Source organism: Astatotilapia calliptera, chromosome 17 (assembly GCF_900246225.1).
Source record: "Astatotilapia calliptera chromosome 17, fAstCal1.2, whole genome shotgun sequence".
Lineage (NCBI taxonomy): Eukaryota > Metazoa > Chordata > Actinopteri > Cichliformes > Cichlidae > Astatotilapia > Astatotilapia calliptera.
Window position 1 is genome coordinate 24,723,388 of NC_039318.1, and position 21,711 is coordinate 24,745,098.

At 41.3% G+C, this 21,711-nt stretch overlaps 1 protein-coding gene across 8 annotated transcripts in view; it reads left to right on the forward strand.

Moving 5' to 3' along the window:
* magi2a (membrane associated guanylate kinase, WW and PDZ domain containing 2a) overlaps window positions 1–20,559 on the forward strand; it is a 266,517-nt gene extending 245,958 nt beyond the window's left edge. For 3 of the 8 annotated variants that reach the window (XM_026146234.1, XM_026146237.1, XM_026146238.1), the window contains 10 exons: window positions 180–221; window positions 308–423; window positions 722–914; window positions 3,814–4,071; window positions 4,552–4,737; window positions 5,813–6,029; window positions 6,745–6,970; window positions 8,277–8,429; window positions 12,522–12,660; window positions 15,870–20,559. In XM_026146234.1, the coding sequence (XP_026002019.1) occupies window positions 180–221; window positions 308–423; window positions 722–914; window positions 3,814–4,071; window positions 4,552–4,737; window positions 5,813–6,029; window positions 6,745–6,970; window positions 8,277–8,429; window positions 12,522–12,660; window positions 15,870–16,591 (2,252 nt within the window). In that variant the 3' untranslated portion in view covers window positions 16,592–20,559. Of the gene's footprint in view, window positions 1–179; window positions 222–307; window positions 424–721; window positions 915–3,813; window positions 4,072–4,551; window positions 4,738–5,812; window positions 6,030–6,744; window positions 6,971–8,276; window positions 8,430–12,521; window positions 12,661–12,946; window positions 13,058–15,869 lie in introns of all 8 variants that reach the window. The other 5 variants (XM_026146239.1, XM_026146241.1, XM_026146240.1 and 2 more) reach the window with 5 other exon arrangements.
* The last annotated feature ends 1,152 nt before the right edge of the window (window positions 20,560–21,711 follow it).

Below are 21,711 nucleotides of genomic sequence, written 5' to 3' on the forward strand. Positions count from 1 at the left end.
ATGATGCTGAAATTCTGCAGTGACATAATGCTGAGGCAGGGCCTTTCTGCCTTGTTTCTAGCCTTTATGGGAGCGTCTGTGTTTACTGGTGTACTCTTTGGATGTGTATGAGCATTTTTTTGTGCATTTTGCATTGTTTACAGGGACATCCTGTCCTTTGTCTTCATCTTTTAATCTAGATCCTGGGCAGCCAAGGACTGTTTTCCCTCTGGACTCTTCAGGTAAACACATACTCCTTACAGCGACGCTGGAGCTCCGCACACTGTCAGGCCAGGACTTTAATTATTTTCCTCTTGTTTTGCCTCAGGAGGAGAGTACCAGGACATCGAGGTCCACCTGCGCCGACAGAAGTCCGGGTTCGGTTTCCGGGTGCTGGGCGGGGATGAGGCGGGGCAGCCTGTGAGTCCGGAGACGCGTGAGAAGGCTCGTATGGCAGTGGGCGTGGAACCCTGTCATTTTCTCCTCTCTTAACCCACTACACACACTGTGAACACCTAACCTGACCTTTGCCCCCTGAGAGAGTGCTGGCTGTGGCTGCTTTGGTGTTTATTGCTGTTTTTTTACTGTAACACAACAATATTTTAGCCATGTAACTGAGTTATTAATGTGTCAGTATAACAACCACTTAACACCCACTTGCATGTGACCCACACAGTCTACACTCCGGAGTCTCGGGGCTTATGAGTCCGAAATCTTTCTGACAGCCTGCGTTTAAAAACAGATTCTCATCGGGGCGATCATCGAGAAGAGTCCAGCGGATCTAGATGGGCGCCTGCGGCCCGGCGATGAGCTGCTGTTTGTTGATGGAATCCCAGTGGTGGGGAAGCCACACAGATATGTCATTGACCTGATGCACGGGGCAGCACGTACCGGCCAGGTGAATCTGGTTATCAGGAGGAGGGTTCAGGCGGCAGGTGAGGAAACAGCAGAGTCATCAGTCTGGGATTCCTTCTTTATAGATTGTTTTAATCCACTGTTTAACACAGCATAAATGTACTGCTCTGGATTATAAAAGTGTGCAGCGTGCCTCTCCTCTGTCTGTTCTCGTCCTCCTCTATTACCTCTCCTGGTCTCATTCATGTCCTGTAATGATTCAGGTTTAATTAGTCAGAAAACCGAACCACTAATCTCTGAGTAATTATGCTGAAGCCTCTCTGAAAAACACATTAGCACACCTTCGCTCTCACGCACACACATTTCTCGCTCCCTTTCCTTACTTGAGTTTCTTTACCGTGGAGACTGAGCTGGCGCTTCTTCCTCTGAACTACAGCCTGTCCTGTTCTCATTATTACGCCCTCCACCACACACATGCACATGTTCCTCTCACCAATCAAATTCTTCCCACTCTAGTCCGCCCTGTCTGTCAATTTCTTCTCCACCAAAGGCTACAGTCTGACTCATGCCTGGCCTCTTGTGTGGCCCTTACTTCCATCCTAATTGTCTGACTCCCACTCGCACTTTACGAAGTATCAGACTCTCTCTGCTCCGAGCTCACACTTTAGCCCGCACCCAGTAACCCACATTTTGCACAAATCATTGGCTTTTTTCACTATTTTCCTCCTCATGTGATAATAATTTGTGCACTCATTGGGTAAAGAAATACTAAATGTGGGCTCAAACCTTTTAATGATAACAAAGCTTGTCATAGCCTCACATTTACAGTTTAAATCCTGAACTGTTTAACTACAGAAGAGCGCAGCCCCACTTACTAGTGAACTATGAAAACAACACTGGGTTCGATCAGTCAGTGTGCCAGAGTGCATATGCACACTTTTGTCAGTGTATGCTAGAGGTGCTAGAAGCTACTTTAGCTGTGGTCAGATTGACATAAGGCAGCGTTTTAATGATGTGTTTTGAATTGCTGTCCTATGTTCGCTTCTTGATTCTTCACAGGGATGAGGTCTAGTTCCAGCTTAGGGGGGAAGATGAAAAACACTTTGCTGGCAAAACTGTGTAGATTTTCCACATGCAAAATGATCTTTGGATTCTATGAAAGTAACTCTGTATCCTGCTGATATTTTTTTCTAGTTAGGAATCTTTAGCTTCTTTGAAGGGGACTTTTATGCTTTCACTTATTTTATGTCACTTGAACATTTCAAAACTGTGGATGATCATATTAAAGTTGGGGGATCCTGTGAATCAAGCAAAGCTACTCTAGTATAGTACAAAAGCAATATAGAGATGGACATTTCTGTATTGTACATGGAAAAATGTAACAGTGACACTACTTCAAAGTGTCACAACACTGCTTTATCACTGGATTGTGAGTAGAAGAATTAAAGAAGCAGGAAACAAAGAATTAAACTGTTCCAGGAGCTCCCTGGAATCCACCTGGGGATTTCTATGATCCTCCAACAGCATCTCATGGAAATATATGTAGAGATCGCTCATGCCTCCAGCCTTGTTGCTATGCGCACACCTGGTTACAAAACCTGTAAGGTGCACCAGCTGTTTGTAACATCATTTTTGGGATGAGATGCCGTTCTCAAGAGCAGTAGTAGCGAGCATGAACTGCACTGATAGAAGGTAACAAGAGTTTAAAGGTACTTTAATTCATTTAAGAACTTAATATTGTATTATTCAGCGCACCACAATAATTTGACACCTCGAGTCACCTGCAAATAAAGGATTTCACGATCTTATTAAATGCAGCAAATTGTTAAGGATCAAATTACTGAAGAAAAAAATTATTTTTGTTCTTACTGTGTTTCAGAAGTCTAAATTGTAAGCTGCTAACTGCTACACTTTTCTGATGGTTTACTTAAAATAGCAATGTGAGGGCTAGAGGGTTACATCATCAAAAAAAATAAAAAATCCACACACGAAAAAAGCTGCCTTATTTGAATGCTGCGACACAGCAGGGTTGCCGTTGTAGAGAGGGTCCGAAAAAAACTCCATCTCAGCTGGCTGCAACAGGAAAATGCTCATTGTGCACTTTTGTATTATGAAGCAATGATGTATTTTTGATATGTTTTAGCTTGTGGCCTTCATCTGGATCATTAATGTATACATTGTAAGTGTTAATAGGGTTTGTAAGTCCTTTCCTCTCCCATTAGGCTCCTTAAGGTCTCCGATGTCTTAAAATATCTTAAATAAGCATTTACATTTTTATAATTATAATGAGCTTTGAAAGTCATGTTTGAAATAAAGATATGACCACCTTTATTCTTCAGCACCTCCTGTAAGCCTTCTTGGAATTCCTTTAAGTAGACTTCAGGAATAGTTCTCCAGGCTTCTTGAAGGACATCCAAAGCTCTTCTTTGGATGTTGTCTTTACTTTGTTCTGTTCTCTGTCAAGATGATCCGACACTGCGTCCTCTTAGGTCTCCGTAGAGGTCTGTGCATGACTGATAGTTTCACCTGTGGTTTTTTTCTATCCAGGTATACTATTACTGCATTGGCAGTGTGTTTGGAATCAGTATTATACTGAAAAATTAAGTCGTTGCCAATTAGATGCTTTCCAGATGGTTTAAAGCTGACAATACTTTTCGTTGTTCGTAATTTCATCAATTTTGACAAAGATTTCCTAACAGGTTTTTCTTCTTTGTTCAGGAGGTGACTTGCAGATCCTTTTCATCTGCTTTAGATAGTTTTTTTCTTTTGTCCTCCAATTGTGCAGTTCACTCAACCTTTAAGAATTCACTTCACACCAAGCTGAGATATGTCAGGTTTAGGGCTAACAGCTCTTTAAGATTCACCTTGTTGGTGCAAACATACAATTTTATGCCTTTGACATTAATCTGCACATTTGGGAAGGGTTCTCAAACTCAGCTACATACCTCTGTTCTGATTCCTCTCTGCGTCGCCCTACAGGCGAGTCTTGTCCAGAAAACGGCCGCAGCCCAGGTTCTGTCTCCACGCAGCACAGCTCCCCACGTAGTGACTTCACGTATGGCAACAGCACCAGCACACCCCAGGCTCCCAACGCTGGCATGGGCAACACCGGTGCTACTTCAGACGGGATCTCGAACACACAACCAAGCGATGTCATAATCAGCCGAAAGGAGAGCGAGGGCTTCGGTTTCGTCATCATCAGCTCGCTCAACCGGCCTGAGGCGGCCACAACTAACAGTGAGTCCAGTGATTATTAAAGAGTCAAGTAGGTGCTTAAGCATCATCAGTCATTCTCTGCTTAGCATAACAACTGCTTCGAGTGCTAAACATTGTGGCAAAGCTCATAGATGCTTGTCAATAATCAGGTAGTCTCTTTATAGTGTGAAGAAAACTTATTGGTTAGGGTAGGCAAGGTCACGGCTTGGTAAAAAGTGAAGCGCCTCTCATTCTAGCTCCTCAATTATACATGCCCTCCCACAGCACGTCAGTCACACACATATCTGGCGCACTGCTCTGAGCATCAGTGCTTCGCCCACACACACATGAAGAAAAACTGGATGCCTTACGTAAGCCTGAGGTGAATAGCAAAATGAGAGAGGCAGAGACACGTTCAGTCAGTCAGGCAGTGAGTGGTGTGTGAGCACAGACTAGCGTAATCCTCCAATCTGCTGCCGAGCGCGTCTTTACCCGCTGTTGCGTGTGTGAATGCTCCAACAGCTGTGCCCCACAAAATTGGCCGCATCATCGAGGGCAGCCCGGCAGACCGCTGCGGGAAGCTGAAGGTGGGAGACAGGATACTGGCGGTGAACAACCAGTCCATCGTCAACATGCCGCACGCTGACATCGTTAAGCTGATCAAAGATGCAGGCCTTAGTGTCACCCTGAGGATCATACCACAGGAAGGTGAGACATGGACACACACGCACACAAAACACCTGCTGACGGTGATTCATGACAGATATTGAATTAGCTTTGTTAAATGAAAGCTGCAAAGCCTTGTGTCACATTCACAAGCCAGTCATACTCTGTTTTTATGACACCTCTGCATGCAGATGCTTGGAACAGAAGTGCACGTCTCTAACAATAACACTAATACAGAACACACTCCGGCTGTGTCACTGAGAAATGTGTTCCCTTCTCCCATTTACCAAGTGATTCTTTTCATTTGTTGCTTTTGAGAAAGATTTCAATTCAACAAGAGACTCTTAACTACTCACAATAAACTTGAATCACAGCAACCAAGGCTGCCGAGAAAGGATTTTCTTTTTGCATCACTTCCCACTGATATTCCACTGACATTTGTATTCCCATTAGTTTGAAATACCTGTAGATTTTTGACCACTGTTAGTGGGCCCAATAAGGGATGCACATTACAATGAGGAGTAAGCGAGACTCACTGATGATCAAAACCGGAAAAAAACACACACTTTCACCAAATGATTACACAATAGACTTTGATAAAGCTGCAGTTGTGTTGCTAGATAGATTTAAACCCATTGTACTTCTCCACTGCTGGCCAATCACAGCAAGAAGCAGCTGAGGATATTGTGTAGCCATAGAAATTGCCAACCCTGGCAGTAGTTGTGTTTTATTTAAAATAGAAAATAAAGGTCTAAATATCAATATTTTTTATTAAGAATTATTCAAATCAAGAACACTTTCACCACCACCCAGCTTTAATCGGCCGCTTGATTTTTTTTCAGGCCATTGTTTCATTTCTGTCATAGTAAATAAAGTGAAGACTCAAATATGCCCTTAGGCATGTGGTGAAAACCTAAACAGGAATCTCCTTTTCCGCTCAGATTTAGCAGTTGAAAAGAAATAAATAGCGCCGTTACTCCAGCAGATCAACTTTATCAGAGGACAATAGGTTTGCTGTGCTGCCCTCAAGTGGCCAAGACAATCAAGTTATAGTGACAAGACAGCCTTAGCTGATACCTTATGGTTTGATTTTCTTACATCACATTCTGTTTTTCAGAGGTGAGCAATCCTCCATCAGCCCCCAGCTCGGAGAAGCAGAGCCCCATGGCTCACCAGCACAGCCCTAAGGCCCAGCTAAACACTGCAGCCTCCCTGTCTAACCAAGCAGTGACAGAACCGAGCCCCTCTGCCAGCCAGCCCAACCCCATGCCCCACCAGAGCCCTGTGACTCAGCTTCCTGCCCCGACACCTCAGACCTACACCCACGAGAGCAGGTAAGAGTCGGTTTACAAGCAGCTGCCTTGATTTTTTTTTTTTATGACGCAGTGAAGCATTTTTTATAGACTAGCTCTTTATCTGCCACTGGGGTGAAACACCGTTCCTCTGGGAATAAAGGTACCCTGAGCGAGTCAGATATCTCCTTTCTCTTTCTCTTCACCTTGCGCTCGAGCCTCTCTCTTCTCCCCTTTTCAGTTTCTTTTTCCAGCTTCATCTTTGTCTCTCTTATTGTCCCTTCTCTTTGTTCATCTCTCACGCTCGCTCACTATTTTGTTGTATAACATCACTTAACTCTTATGGAGTGCTAAATTATTTACATAAATTGCTTCTTTATCGAGATCTGTTGAATATTTTACCAAGAACTACAGGGGTCCCAAAATTTACAGCCTCATTTCCGTTCCCTCTGCTTTACACAGTATTCAGATATCTTTGCACTCATCAGCGTGAGAGAGAGTTTGTTTTTATTATAAACATTTTATGTGATGTTTAATTTCCTCACTTAAGTTGTGTTTAATGGTTGTCATTTCAAAACTAAAAACAAGCCATTTCTGTCAGCGCCGGATGACCCAGCAGTTTGTTAGAGATGGGGTTTCTTTTGTTTGCTAAGCACGCTGAAAGATAACACGAGTAATCTTCCATGTCCAAAGGTGGTGATGACAGCTGTAGGAATCCTCCCTGGAAGTTCCTCCTTCATTCTCATTGGTCTGTTAGTTACAGGTCTGAGGTGAAGGCGAGGCAAGATGTTAAACCAGACATCCGACAGCCACCATTCACAGACTACCGACAGCCGCCGGTGGACTACCGGCACCCTCCCGTGGCAGACTACCGGCAGCCGCCCACGTTGGATTACAGACACCCGCCTCTGCTGGACTATCGACAGCTAGCCACAGATGCTAGACAATTTGCCATCCCAGAGTACCGAATGCCACCAGTTCAAGTAAGGAAGGACTTTGCCTTGAGGATGAGAGTGACTCATCCTTCAACAGACTCTTTTCTGAAGGTCAAATCATACCGGATTGTCAATATGAACATTGATATTTGAAATCTAGGACATAATCATATCATATCAGTCCCCTACAGCTCTACGGAGCCTTTTTAGTATCTGTTAACTCTTTTTCTTTCAATTTTATCTCTGCTATCTGTGCACAAATCCAATTAAGAGCCAGACATGAGTTGGTGAAAACCTAAAATTGAGCACAGCGTTCGTTCAGGCAGGTCACAAAGTTGAGCTCAGCCTGCAATCCTGCATGATCAGCTGATGACAGCTGAGCTCAGTGCCAGCTTACAGGAGCTAATGGCTCAGCTGGTACCCCTGTACACATCCAACTGACAAATCTTAGGCCTGCCTACAGATGCCAAGTCATTTTGCGGCACACTTACAACACAGCTCCTACTTTTCATGCTGCATATCTGTTCTCTGTGCTCCGTTATGTATGGACTGTCTTCCTGCTGCTGTTTGCACTAATACAAACTCCTCCATAGAAGGGAAACGGGCTCCCAGCACAGAGCTGTACCACCACTTGTAAATTATTGCAGGTGTAAAGAAACCTTCCTTCTCCTTACTGAGCAGGTTAAAGGAGAGCGATAAATGGACTTAAAGTTGTATGGTGGCCATAAATATGACAAAAAATTGCCAATATTTCACCAATGATATTTTGGATGTGTAAATAAGAAACTACTTCCTAACAAGTAAACTTAAAATTTGAGCTGTATATCAACCTTGTGTTCACAGCTCAGCTGCCAGTGGCCAATAAATGTATAAATACTTCTAAATTTGGTTGGTGATCAGGGACATGCTGAGAGGAACATTTTAAAGTTACAAATTCAGGGTCTAAAATAATGTTTTAGGGCTCACATGGTGAAAAAGCTGTTACGTGGCACTGAATTACCTCAAACATATTTTTCATTGCACAGTCTCTTGTACAATAATGTAGTAAAATATATTTCCAGAGAGATTGTTTTTCTATTATATTCTAAGCTTGTTTCTAGATATTTTGAGTTTTTGTATAAACCCTTTGTTTTTCTATTTAAAGCTGGTTTTGTCTGTCAAAGTAAATGCCGTGTTATTTCTCAAAAACTCATGTATTGAAGCTAAAGTTTTGGTCTTATTAGCACCTCCCCCATTGCTTTTGCTCCGTTCTCCTTCAAAAAAACTATTATTGGAGACAATTTTCTGCAGTCATAGTCTGTTTTGTGCTCGAGTACGACTGCATCTGATCATGCGTGATCTCTGCTTGTCTCAGCTTACACAGGACTTCGACTTCTTCACAGTGGAGCTGGAGAAGAGCGTGAAGGGCTTCGGTTTTAGCATCCGTGGAGGGCGGGAGTACAAAATGGACCTCTTTGTCCTACGACTCGCAGAGGACGGGCCGGCCATTCGCAACGGGAGGATGAGGGTAGGGTTTGATGACATCATTTCCTTTAAGAAAGCGATTACCCCATCGTTAAAAGTTAAGCTGCTTTCAATCTTTGCTGCATTACACGGTGTTGTCTGTAATTGTCTGATGTTATCAACGCTGCAACTGCAACTTTTTTTTGTGCCAGCTAAGAAATAATCTGTCAAAATAACTTATGTATGAGATGGTTTGTCCTTCTGATGCTGATCGCAAGTTTGTCTCCTCCCAAATTCCCAAAACTTAACTTCTTCCTTTTGTTTAGCATCAGGTGATATTCAGCAGGTTAAAGACAGATTTAATCATTTAATGGGGCCATCATGATGTCATGTGTTTGATGGTCTCCACAGCTACACAGTTATCCTTTTAGCTAAAAAAACAAAGCAGCACACACATTTTCTGAATTACATATATATATGTAATAACAATAAATCCAGTGGAAATGAAAATAAAACCCTTCCACTTCCCCAGCAGCTTTTCTGTCTTTGGCGTTTCCCTCAGTCCTGTTTTCTTTTTCTTGCATGTCCTCCGATTCTTACATCTGCGGCTGTTAGCCTCAGTATGCACTACAGTGCTTATCTGTAATGAACCTGTCAAAGATAATGGTGTAAAATGCCCCTGAGGGAGATATTACTTTTCCTTTTCTGTGTTGTAATCGTTGTAGTCCAGTGGCTCCAGACGGACGTGGAAAAGGAAGCAGGAATACTTGTGGAGCTCTACTTAAAATCAGTAAACAAACTGCTGTGAAGTAGTGATAGTTTCTTTTTAAGTATTTAGTATTAAACAAAGAAAGTGAGAAAGAAAAAGTCAAACTGATTACCAGTAAAGTTTCTGGACATAAAAAAACTCCAATGACAGGTTTCATGTTGTACCAATTAACTGATGTAGCAGTCTACTACAGTAAGTTACATTTTAAGTTGGAAAGAGCTGCATTCAGTTCTCATTAAACATGGAAGTAACTAACACATTAGTTTAGAGTGCTTTGTTGAAGCCTCAAGTTGAGCATTTTGAAGTAGATGTGGACGAGTGACGTGTGGATCTGACAAACAAAAAAAAAAGGACAAGTTCACATGAATAACTGTGTCAGTGAGAAGGTAGGCGCACCCTACAGCAAACCCTGGTTTGATTGATTTTTTTGACTCTAACTGGAGCCACGCTTTGCACAATTAAATGTGTTTATCAAATACTCAAAACAAAAACAATGCCATGTTCAAAGTCATTTAAATCCCCTTTCTTGCCCATTTTGATGACCATTCAAGCAGGTTGCCTTGATCGTGTCTGCATACCTCAGTACACTGAGTCGGTGCCATGTGATTGGCTGATTCGATATTTCGGTTAAAACGCAGTTGAACAGGTGTACATAATAAACTGGTTAGTTTCAGTTGTTACCAAATAAAGCAAAATATAAAATGTACAAAACAGAAGTTTTACAAACCCGAGAGGGCACCTATGCGGTCACCCTCTCGGGTTAATTTTGAACTGTAAAGTTTTATTTTGTGTCCTAATGACATGTAAAATAAGTAAATAAAGCCAATGCCCCAGGATTTTACTTAAGTAGACGCATGTATGCGCTTCATATTTGTCACCGTTGATTGATCAAACAGTGTAAGCCGTGTGATCCCTCCTCCAGCAATCCACGTATCCACACCGCTGCATGCGGCGAGGAATCAATCTGCATTTAACTTAAGCAAATGCGAGACAGTAGTTAAAAAGCATGGCTGTCACTGTGGATTTGAGTAGCGCTTTAACATACTCAGGTGTGGAAACCAAAAAGCCCACATGCTCTGTGACTCCCTGCAGTCACTCTGACATTTTGAGTTTGAGCCAAGTAGTTTCTACTCAACAGGCTCTTAAAAAGGAGGAAAAAAAACCCTCTTGCGAACAAAATAATCAGCAACAAGGAGCGCTTACAATTTCTAACAGGTTTGTTTTTTTTAGGTTAAATGTCACTGTAGATGCTGTTAAGAAAATTGTATGAAGTGATTGATTTTTACCGATAATCATTCAGCACATTTAATTACTTCTCCGAGCTTCGCTCCCATCTCCTGCTTTTTGAGCTCACGTGCTGTCCATTCAGCTTTCTTTCCCTCTTTATTAAAGATGAAAATGGAGATCACTCTCTGCTGCTGTTAGGGGCTGAGGTTTAATGAGAACAGTCTTGGCTTCCACCTCTTCAGACCACTGTAATGACACGTAATGACTCCCCCTCTCTTGACTCTAGTCCACTCCTAACTTTAAAATTACCCTCCTACCATTACTGGGAGACTTCTCCATTTGTTAGTGTAATTGGCTCAGCATGTTTTGTCCTGTTCCTCATGATTTCTCCCATTAGTGAATCTCAGGGCCCTCACATGAAGGGCTTTGAAGTGTTTCATATTTGAGCCATCCTCACATACACCAAGGAGTGGTCACATAAAGAAGGGATAGGCCTGGGAATATTAACTTTAGGTTTTAGCTGAGCTGCTGCTGTTATGATTATTTTATACACTTAACAACCAGTGTATTATGTATTCCTCTTCAACTGCTCATTAACACCTCATTAACACATATATCTAAACAACCAATCAGATAGCAGCAGCCCAATGCATGTAGTTATATAGACATGATCAAAACAAGTCTTGGTTCTAGCTCCTGCTGCTGCTGCTGCTGCTGGTGGTGTAATAACCACAGTGTCCCCCGCAGTAACCAGATGACACACCATGTCACAAAGCTCAAATCATCTCAAACTGGTTGCTTGAATATGAAACTGTACTCAAATGGCCTCCCCAGGCACCAGATCTCAAGCGACTATAGCACCTTTGGATGTAGTGGAACGGGAAAGTCTTAATAAGGATCAAAATCTGTGGAGAATGTTTCCAATACCTTAAAACAGCTCTGAAGGCAAAAGTTCAGAAATCCAATCCAGTACTATTAAGGCGTAACTAATAAAGGGGCCAGTGATTGTAAATCTGTATTGATCCTTATAAACTCACAAGGAAACATTTCATACAAATAGCAAGGGTCATCTAATCATTTAGATTTATCTGCTCCATTCTTACTGCTTTGTTTTGGATTGATTGAGGGCAGTTTGGTTTTCCCTTCAGTGGTCATTGAGCTTTATTGATACTCCGTCTAATCGATGCACACAGCTTCAGACTTGTTCCAGTGGTTGCTGTATTTGGCTGTTCTGAATACAGCCAGCAAAGTATTTATCGATCACAGAACAAAGCTGCCCTAAGTTCATGGCTGAAAAAATACTTCTTCTTTCTTTCAAACAGAAGCAGGTTGACAGTTTCTAGACTGCGTTTGATTTATTCAATTATATTATAGGTGTAGTTGTTACCTTTGTGAGGCCTATGTCTTCAAGCCTACCACTACATTGTTTGATGACTGTAACTAATTTAATGTTCTATGTAATTTTGTTACATTGGTACAATGCAAAATGTTTAATTTAATGGAATCTGATCAAATCAGATTTACTTCGCTGATATACATTTAGTTTATACAAAGCACATTTTTCAATGACAAATCATTTCAATGAATGCCTTTGATTTTATATGTTTCAGTTGCATTTTACTCTAAATTACTGCTTCATGTTTATTGATGTTGAAGAGTCATTTCCGAGTGTATGTCATGAAGAAAAATTAAATGACAAAAAAGGGCATGATCTGAAAGCAAGGATGGAAGATAAATGCTGTGTATGAATGTTCTGGTCTGTTGCACAGCAAAGATGATGCAAACAATTTAATAACAAGAGACCAAGCAACCACAAAAGTAGGAAAATAGGGCTATATATCAGACTTGCTTTTTGGTGGCTTACAGTTACACACATGACACATCACTGATGTATCCCTAAATTGTCACTAATCAAATAAAGGCAAAAATGCCTAAAAGCACTATTTAAAAACCATCCATACGTTTAGTCTAAAGCAAATAAACCCCAGTCTACAATCCAGAAAGATTTTGCTTAGCTTTGGTTTAGATTTAGCATGTGACCAAAAGCTGTAAGCATATTGTTATAACTAAAATGTCTTATTGATTTGACCTTGCAAGGAAAGTACAAACAGACTTCTTAGCTTCTTTCTTTGTTTTCTTTGCAAACTTTCTGACATGCAGGTTGGGGACCAGATCATTGAGATCAATGGGGAGAGCACTCGGGACATGACCCATGCTAGGGCTATCGAGCTCATCAAGTCTGGGGGCAGGCGGGTTCGTCTCCTCCTAAAGAGGGGTACAGGGCAGGTCCCAGAGTACGGTAAGGTTCTAGACTTTAAATTATTTGTCTCTCAGATCATTTCTTTCTTAACACGTAGTATTTTTTTCACTGTTAATCTAGTATCACATCGACTCTTAGTAATATTAATCTGACATGCATTTTTATTCATATTGTATCTTCTGCCTCTGTAGCCGTCATCCTTTTGTATTTAATCTCTTAGTTCTGTATTTCACTGTTGCTGTAAACTAATTGTCTCTTCTGTCTTAACTAACACTAGTTTATCTTCTGTCCATTTCAGTGATCTATCACTAATTGATTGGTCTAGGTTGTTACTTCCCCTTCTATAGGAATGGTATCTTCCAGTCTCTCCATGTGCATGAAAAGTGACACGCATGGCTCCCCCTATTTCTTCCTAACGGGCCACTCTAAAGACACGGTTTGTGACCATACGAATGTTTCTTTCTCTTCACTTAACCCTGGCTTTCTGTGCTTTGGTATTGTGCGTTGTTTTCACATCAAAACTTGTTTTATAACTTTGAAAAGCCCCAAACTCTTGAAGATTTTTCTTTTCTGTTCTGTTTTTTTGCTCCAGGAGTAATCAACAAAAATCACACCGAGCTGCAGGAGGTTCTAAAATTAGTGAACATAACTCTGTTCCTGACTGAAAGATAAATCAGCCACCAACAGCTACCTATGGGCTCAAAAATAAAGCTATATAAGCGTGCATCCTGAGCCAGCCAGGGGAAATGAACGTGAAATATTACAGCAGATTATTTACCCAGTAAAGTTTCAGCGCAGCATGAATTGAGCCTGGAAGGGGACATTTATTTGTATGACACTGCGGGCAGTAAAACTCCAATGCGTCACTCACTCCTGTGGCTTCTGCGTCAGCATGATGCTCACTTATCTGTTAACCCCCCTCTCTGTGAGGCTTATTCATCAACAACTGGCCTTGGTGGTCACCCCTGTCGCTCCCCCATGTCTGCCCTTCTCTGTTAGTCCCCTTCCAGCCCAGGTTTTAATCTCTCTGTGTGGAGAGCTTTTTTTAATACTTGCCTTGAGCTACAATCTTGAAACATGCACACAAGGAGTCCCGGTGTGGTCAGCCAGACAACACGGCACCCTATCTGTAGATAGCTACTGTTATCCGAGTTCCCCTGCAGCCTAGAAGCGACATTTTTTTAACCCACATGGCCTAATCTGCGTGGGTTTGATTCAACATTTAATCATTCCTAGTTTACAAGCAATTCATTTGCATACTGGAAGGTTATTCAAATCACGCGCTGTGATTAATTTGCCTATTTAAAGCATTAGCATACTAATGTTCAAAGGAGCGAGCTATTTTTGTTTCGGGTTGCTGTGAGATTTTTAAGGGTTTATGCAAAATAAAGCACCAAAAATCAAGAGTATAAACTGTGTGATGTAGCTGTGAGTATGAGCACAAATGTTATTTTGTGTTCATCTGCGTGGCGTTGAGATATTGAGTGCGCCCTTTCTAAGGGTATGCGTTTATCAAATTTATCAAAACTTACACTTAAGCTTGCTACTTAGGTGGTCAAAGTTATTTGCTACTTTTAGTAAAGAAACATGAAAGCAAACTATGTAAAAATAGCACTTAGTATGTTTCTGTTCAAAACTTTTCTTCTGTTTTGCGTAGTAATTTTCTCTTAAAAGCTTTTTGTCAGAAACAGAAATCAGTTCAGATACAGTTTTTGTATGCTGAGTAATACGTCCTGTGTAACTGCTGTAAACCCTCACACTAACTGCTCGGCACTAAACTGTAGACCTCAGCATTATATTTTGCTTCCAAGGACCCAGATGTTTAAAGTGGTCTTGAGCAGTAGTTCTCCGCTTTCTAAAGGTCTTTTTTCATTCATTTTCATTCCCGTCCTTTCAGGGGAATGTTTTTTTTGTTTGACTCATTCTAGCATTAAAAGGCATCTAACTCAAGGGATGAATCAGTGTTGTGTCTACACAGAACAGACTTTGTGAAGATCCAGTTTTAAATTGTAACTTTTGTTACTACCGGCCTGTCAGAAAAACATGATTTGTTGCAATTTCTTCAGCTAAATCTACCAAAACAAAAAGCCAAAATACCACAATTTGACAGGCATAAAACTGTATTACAAGATTCAAACTTGGCATATTTCTGCGTGGTGTGCAGCATATTCTTAAAAGATTTGAGGAAACTGGACAAGTCCAGGACAAAAGAATAAATGGCACGCTTAAAAAACTGTCTACAGTAGAAGTCTGTAAAATACATTGCAGGCTCTGTCATGTTTTTTTAAGTTGGTATTTTTTTATGTATTTGGTATTTCCCCATTGCATTCCTCCCCTATTTATTTCACCCCAAAATCTTTTGTAAACATGAAAAATGTGTGGAAGTGTGAGTACTGTCACTGAAAGTGTTTTTAAATACATTCATTAATGAATTATAGTTTTTGTGAGTCAGAGAAGTGATCTTTGGCAGTATCTGACCTCTATCTGATTCTGCTCTTGCTAAACGGTTAAAAATAAGCTTTTCAGATGATTTTGATAAGCACAGATCTAGGTATTTATTTTGTAATGTGCTAAAGTGACTCCGCTGAAATTTAGAGAGATTAAGTGATCCGACACTGTAGGTAAAACACTGTGAAGCTCCAGTTTGCTCAGAAATGACCTCCTGCTCGTCCTGCATTCAAAATGCTCCAGAGCTTCTTATAATTGGGCCTCATGGCGCCGGTGTAGCAAGCCTAGCCTCTGCCCCCTGCCTAGACCACTGAAAATGACTGATGGCCCAGGGACTGAGGCTCATCGGTGCGGAAACAGAAGCTAACAGTCTGTGAGAGTGGAGAGTTGTGGAGGAATGCACCGCAGATTCAATGCGGAAGCTACACCGATACCGAGTTCCTCCAGCTTTAGAGAAAAAGAGAGAGGCACTCTGCCCCTATGGTTTTCATTCTCACTAAAGCACCACCCTATTGGACACATCATCCATTTCATTAAACCTGTTTTCGATTTTCCGCCAACATTTTCGGTTGGCCAAGGCCTTTAAGAGAGTTATGGGAGGCAGATGGATGTTGTCTAAAAGTAGAGTTGCCCTGTGACACGTCTGAAAGTAGGTTATCGTCCTGTTCTGATATTTACCTCAGTGCTTCCAGCTTGTAGAATAGGCATGATTGCTGTAATGATTAGAGTTTATTTTTTTTAATGTTTTTGGGTGAGTGGTGTTGTTATGTTGTTATTGACTGCATCCATATGCATTCCAGACAATGCCGCCCCATGGGATGGTCGCCCTTCAGCCTCCCCAAGCCTGTCGGAAATAGCCCCTCCCATCGAAAGCCTTTCCATGTCATCGCCTTCATCTCATCTAGCCCCAGCCCCCGACCTTCCTCATCTGCCACCTCAGGATGTCCATCGAGACCCGGTGGCACGAGACAGCAGGACGGAGCATTCGAAGAGCCCCCAGAAAGCCGAGCTGCTAAACCCAGACCCAATCGGCCACGCGAGGAGAGCGGCTGCGACCAGCGGGAGCAGCAGAGCTAAGAAGGAGGGTGGCAGGTCCACCCACAAGGGCCTCAGGATGCAGCCAACTCCTGATGGGGAAGGGGGCAAGGACGGGCAGAGCGGAGAGCCTAAACCTTCCAGAAGCAACAGAGGAAGGTCCAAGGAGAGAAATACTAGGGACAATAGAGAGTCCACTCACTCTCCTAGCAGCTCTAAGCTCCCACACATTAACGGGAACAGCAGGGAAGATGTAGAGCGCTGGAGTGGAGCAAAGCAGGGGGAGCTGGAGCAGAGCAAGCCAAGGCCCAGGGAACTAGAAAGGGGCCAGGGAGAGAGCTGGCCTAGCCTACCCAACAAGAGCACCAGCAGCAGCAGCATCGCAGCGGGGAGGAAGGCCACAGTCTCTCCTGGACCTTGGAAGATCCCTGGATCAGACAAGCTGCCCAGCACCCTGCGCACAGGCACGTCCACTCTGAGCAGATAACCCCGCAGCTTCAGCAGAAAGCAGTGGCCACACTCATCTGAACTAAACCACCCCATCTGGATGAAAGTACCATTCTCACTCCCTCCTGTGCTCCTGCATCCCCTCATCGACCTGTTCTCCCATACAGTCAAAACCAAGAGGAGGGGGGCAGGGTGATCTGGACCACGTGTTTTTAAAGTTTTATTTATGGAACTGTATTTTAAATTATTTTGGAGAAACATATTTTACACCTACCACCTTAAGAACTGGAAAATCATCCAAGTTAACACACACACACACACAAAAGAAGAGCAAATAGAGTCTTTGTGTAGCGTGGTGGGAATCATTTGTGGAGTAAATGAATTTTGAAAGACCTCTATTTTGCTGAACTGAGGGGGGGGGGGGTGCAAACATGCAAATATAAACAACATAGCAGGAAGTAAATGTCGGATGGATTTTTTTATATATATCTACACAGTGGAGTCTATTTTATGAAAAGGAATGTTTAACGGATGTTTTTGAGGAGAGTGAATGGATCAAAGAGCGACCGCAGAAATAAAATCGACTCATCAGCAGAAACTTTGCCTTAACAGAGACTGTATTGGGCCTGAACCTGTCTTGAATAATCTATCAGATGGTTATAGACATAGATATATTATAACGAATATGAATATGTGGGAACATTTTGTAAATAAGATCATCTTTAAGTGAACATATAGAAATTCTAGTCTACAAATAAATGAGCGAAGCAGCACGACGTGCCCCGGATCTTTAGGTAGCTCCTTGCTCCTGCACACTCCTGTTCCGCCCTGCGATCACAGGTCTGGGTCTCAGCAAGCCTGCTGCGATCGACTGCACGGCCTGTTTGAATCACTCGGGCTTCAGTGGGAGTGTCTCTTCAATCTATTTTCCTTTCTTCTGTGCTTAACGATCAAAGCAATCTGCGACAGCGGTGTCCTGTCGGACACTGAGAGAAGGAGCTTGCGTGATACCAACGAAGGGGCAGAGTGCCTTAGACTGAGGACAAAAGGTTCAACCGTGAAAATACTGCAGAGGGTTCAACAGAGGCTGCTATACAACACCCACTCTACAGATATAAATATAAACTGCATTTCTTTAGTGTGACACGGTGAAATATATAATTTATTTCACAAGCTTATGTATGAAAATGAGTCCATTAGCGGAGGTATCCACGGTCCCTTTTTATTTGTGGTTCATCTCGGGTCATGATGCTTTTCATTACTGATTTCTTAATGAGGTCTGACACCAGTAATTTCCATGAAGAATTGCTTATATGAGATTGTGTAATCAAACGTTGCCACATGGCAGACAGAGCTTTGCACCCTAAACCAAACCAAATTAATAAAATCTGATATTAATTCAGTAGAGAATCAATCTCACCTTCTCAGAAGCTCGCTTGCGTAACAATCTGCATCTCGAAGGAAGGACTGAATGCTCATGTGAACGTGACACTTTGTCAGCTGCTGAATTAAATTTCTTTTAAGAGATTCTGTCTACACTGTGTGATATTGAGACATATATATCCATGCCAAAGCTCTTTTGAGGGTTCCTGTTTTTTTTTTGTTTTTTTTTTAAGCATTCCTGCCCAAGAATCTGACTGACTTTGAAGGCAACGCTTGTATTTCTATACATCAAGCTCGTAACTAGCTAAGCCCTGCCGCCTTTGGTAACTGCCACAGTTCCTGTCAAGCTTTCTATTCTTGCACAATGTTTGATAAAACGGTGACGCTAAGACTTCAAACGGCGCGTTCTTGATTACAGGCAGAGGTACTTGAAAGCAGCTTGACATTTAATGTCACAGGAGGGAAAGATTTTTAGGATGAAGACTGTCAGGTGAAGTTGGACAAAATGTCTCATCTGTCTCAGATAGCATTGCCTGAGGTTGCTGGAACATAAACTACACAAAAGTACAAAAGTTACGCTGATACTAATAAAGAGCGTTGGGGAAACTTGATTGAATTAGTAATTTTACAAAACAAACCTGTAAAAAGACAGAAGAGGTAACCTAGTAACCTTTGCAGCGTGCAAAGCTGCTCCTTTATGTTTGCTGACTGTCTCGGTTTTCATATAAGGTGCAATGATGAGTAAGAAAAGAATAAAATTTGATAAAAGTCAGTTCTTTTTTCTTTTTTTACACAGTATTAATATTACTAAAATGTTTCAAAAGAAAAAGCTACTGCACTGAGGTCAAATATGCATATGCGTGTGTACAAAGCTGTTTGCTAGCCTGTTAGCCACAACAGCATTAAAGTCATAATACCAGTATGTCAGTGTTATGTTCAGATAGCTGCACACTCATAAAGTGGCCAGAAAAAAATGTACTGGAGTCTAAAAATAAGCAACGGTAGCTGGTATTCAGTAGATTACAGTAAAAAAAAAAAAGCTAAAAAAGTCCCCTCTTTCCTTTTGACAATAAAAACATCTTGGTTTATTTCCAGACTGCAATAAATTCCCATTTTAAATTGTGCATGCATAAAAGTGTCATCCACACTTTTATAGTCTGGAGAGGTGTTCAGTGTGGGTCTTAAATGTGAGCCTAGTGCGCAGCCAAAGCCGTCGCTGTTTATAACAATCAACAGTTCAGTTTTATTTTTCATTTTAAGTTATAACTAAAGTAGGACTAACGTTAATCCTAATCTTGAGTTAATAAATTAATAAAATCTCAAGATACCTCCATCAAAATATTCAGAAAAGACCTTTGAATTAAAAACTCGGTAATACTAAATGAAACCGAAAAGCCCTACAAAATAACCAAAATCCCTGTGATCAACCCACAGACTGACAGAAAAATGGGTGGGACTATTTCATTGCATTTATGGAACATTTATTTGTAGTTTCTGTAGTGAAAAACCCTCATGTAATTGGATTACATGAATCACTGCATCAAAACAAATGTTCAACTGCCAACAAGCTATAATAATAAAATAATGTTAAAAATACTAATTTAGTTACATGTAGTTCTCTGTTCCCCAACACTGTAAGTCACCCTGCAAAGGATTACAGATAAAGCATTAATTCCTTTTGCTATTGTTTTTAGTTTTGAGGCTAAATAACTGCACCGAGATATCACCCACCCTTAAACGTGCCAAACAGTAAGCACACCACACTCTGCATGAATCCAAAGCTTGACAGGGCTGCAGTGCATTCTTTGAGTCACTGAATGGCTGTTGAATGGGAGGAATCTAGCAAACTGTTAATTTTGAGTATTTTTCTCTGAATGAGAATCAAAGAGCCTAAGAAAAAAACAAAAAACCTCCTTTCCTTCTTCTGCTGAGGGACATACTGATAGTGTTTGAGTGAGCAGAGGGACACAAGTCATTATGTTTGCCGTTGTAATCCGTAATTACACACGCACTAAGCAGACTGACTTAAAAACACAATCCAACACAGAGGGTTTGAAATGGGAGGAATGGAGGAATCACCAGCCGGGAGCAAACAATTGAGCTTTTTCAGTCACTTGTAAAATGCCTCAGTTACACACCGTCACATCACACCCATTTAGTTGGACTACTCCTTTATTTTGTGACTTCAGATTTGAGCAGAAGCAGGGAAACGTGTGTCTTTTTTTGCTCTGCCTTTGCACAAATCACTGCTTTCCACATCTGAGCTGTCTCCATCGAGTCAAACTGTAAGTAGTTTTCTAGGGAAATTTAAAAAAGAAAAAAAAAACCTAGGGGTGTGTTAAAGTGTGTGTTTGAGAACAACAAAGACACGCTTTCGCACCACAATATAAACCCCGACAACCTGAGCGGCTCGGTATCACTGTGTAGTGTAATAGCAGTGTGTAGACCCTGAACAAATATCTCTATAAATATGACTCGGTGTACTATTGATGGTCACAAAGACTGTAAGTGGAGCAACTATTTTTATGAAATGCAACACTATGAATATATTAACTTTTGCAAAAATCTTGTTTACCTGTATGATATTCTGAAACGCTGTCAAAATAAACTAAACTCTTGACACAAGATGGGAAATTTCTTAGGATGTGCCGCTGTGTGAGTCCTTGTGGATGTATGGATGCTGTTTTTGTTTGCTCTGTTATGGCCGCAGAGGTTTCCAAATGCAAGATTTGATTAATCAACAAATAAGTTTTATATGTAAAATATTTTTAAAAATTGCCCAAAAAGGAGAGGGGAGTCAAGCAGTTAAATAATGCATAAACCAAACCACTAAACAAAGGATAAAGTAGATATGAAGAGTATAAGAGATTCCGCTTTGCCTTAATTCTTAATGGCATGGATTCAACAAGGTGCTGGAAAGGTTCCTCAGAGATTTTGGTCCATGTTGACATGAAAGCATCACACAGTTGAATCTTCTGTTTCACCACATCCCAAAGGTGCCCTACCAGATTCACATCTGGTAACTATACAGGCAATTTGAGTACAATGAACTCATCACGTCATGTTCAAGAAACCATGCTCTGCACCATTACGTCAGTACTGCCAGCCTGAACAGCTGATACAAGCCAAGATGTTTTCCCTGTTTTTGTGTTGTTTACCCAAAATTCTCATCCTTCATCCAAATGTATCATCTGAAATTCAAACTTGGATCAGGAAAGATTTTTCCAATCTTGCCAATTGTAGCTTGATTTCTTGTTCACCTGGTGTGATCTTCTGCTGTGGTATCCAATCTGCTTCGAGGCTCAATGTACCTTTGCTGTAATGAGTGCAAAGGTACTTTAGCAGGTCATCTTTCACCACGTCTGCAGGACTAAATGAACTGATTTACTCCCATGTGACTGGTTGAATAGATGTTGTTAATGATCACCTGAATACACAGTGCTGAGCCCATCAGTTTACCAGAACACAAGTTCGCATGTGGAAATGTTCTTTAAAAAAAAGAAGAAGCTACATTTTCAGTGAAAAAGCTGCAGTTAGTGAATTTAAAGTAAACTATTTGAGTCTGCCCTGGTCTAAATCAGCTGACTAAGTGATTTATTACATCGAGTTCTAACTCAAACTGTAAATATAAAACAGCAGTTACTACCTTCACAGCTCTATCTGATACACATTAAAATTGTAAGTTTACAGTCTGCTATAAACCATGTATTCATTGTTTGTGTATCATTCATAAATTATTTAAGCAAACCGTTTTGCATTGATTTGCTCTATATTCTG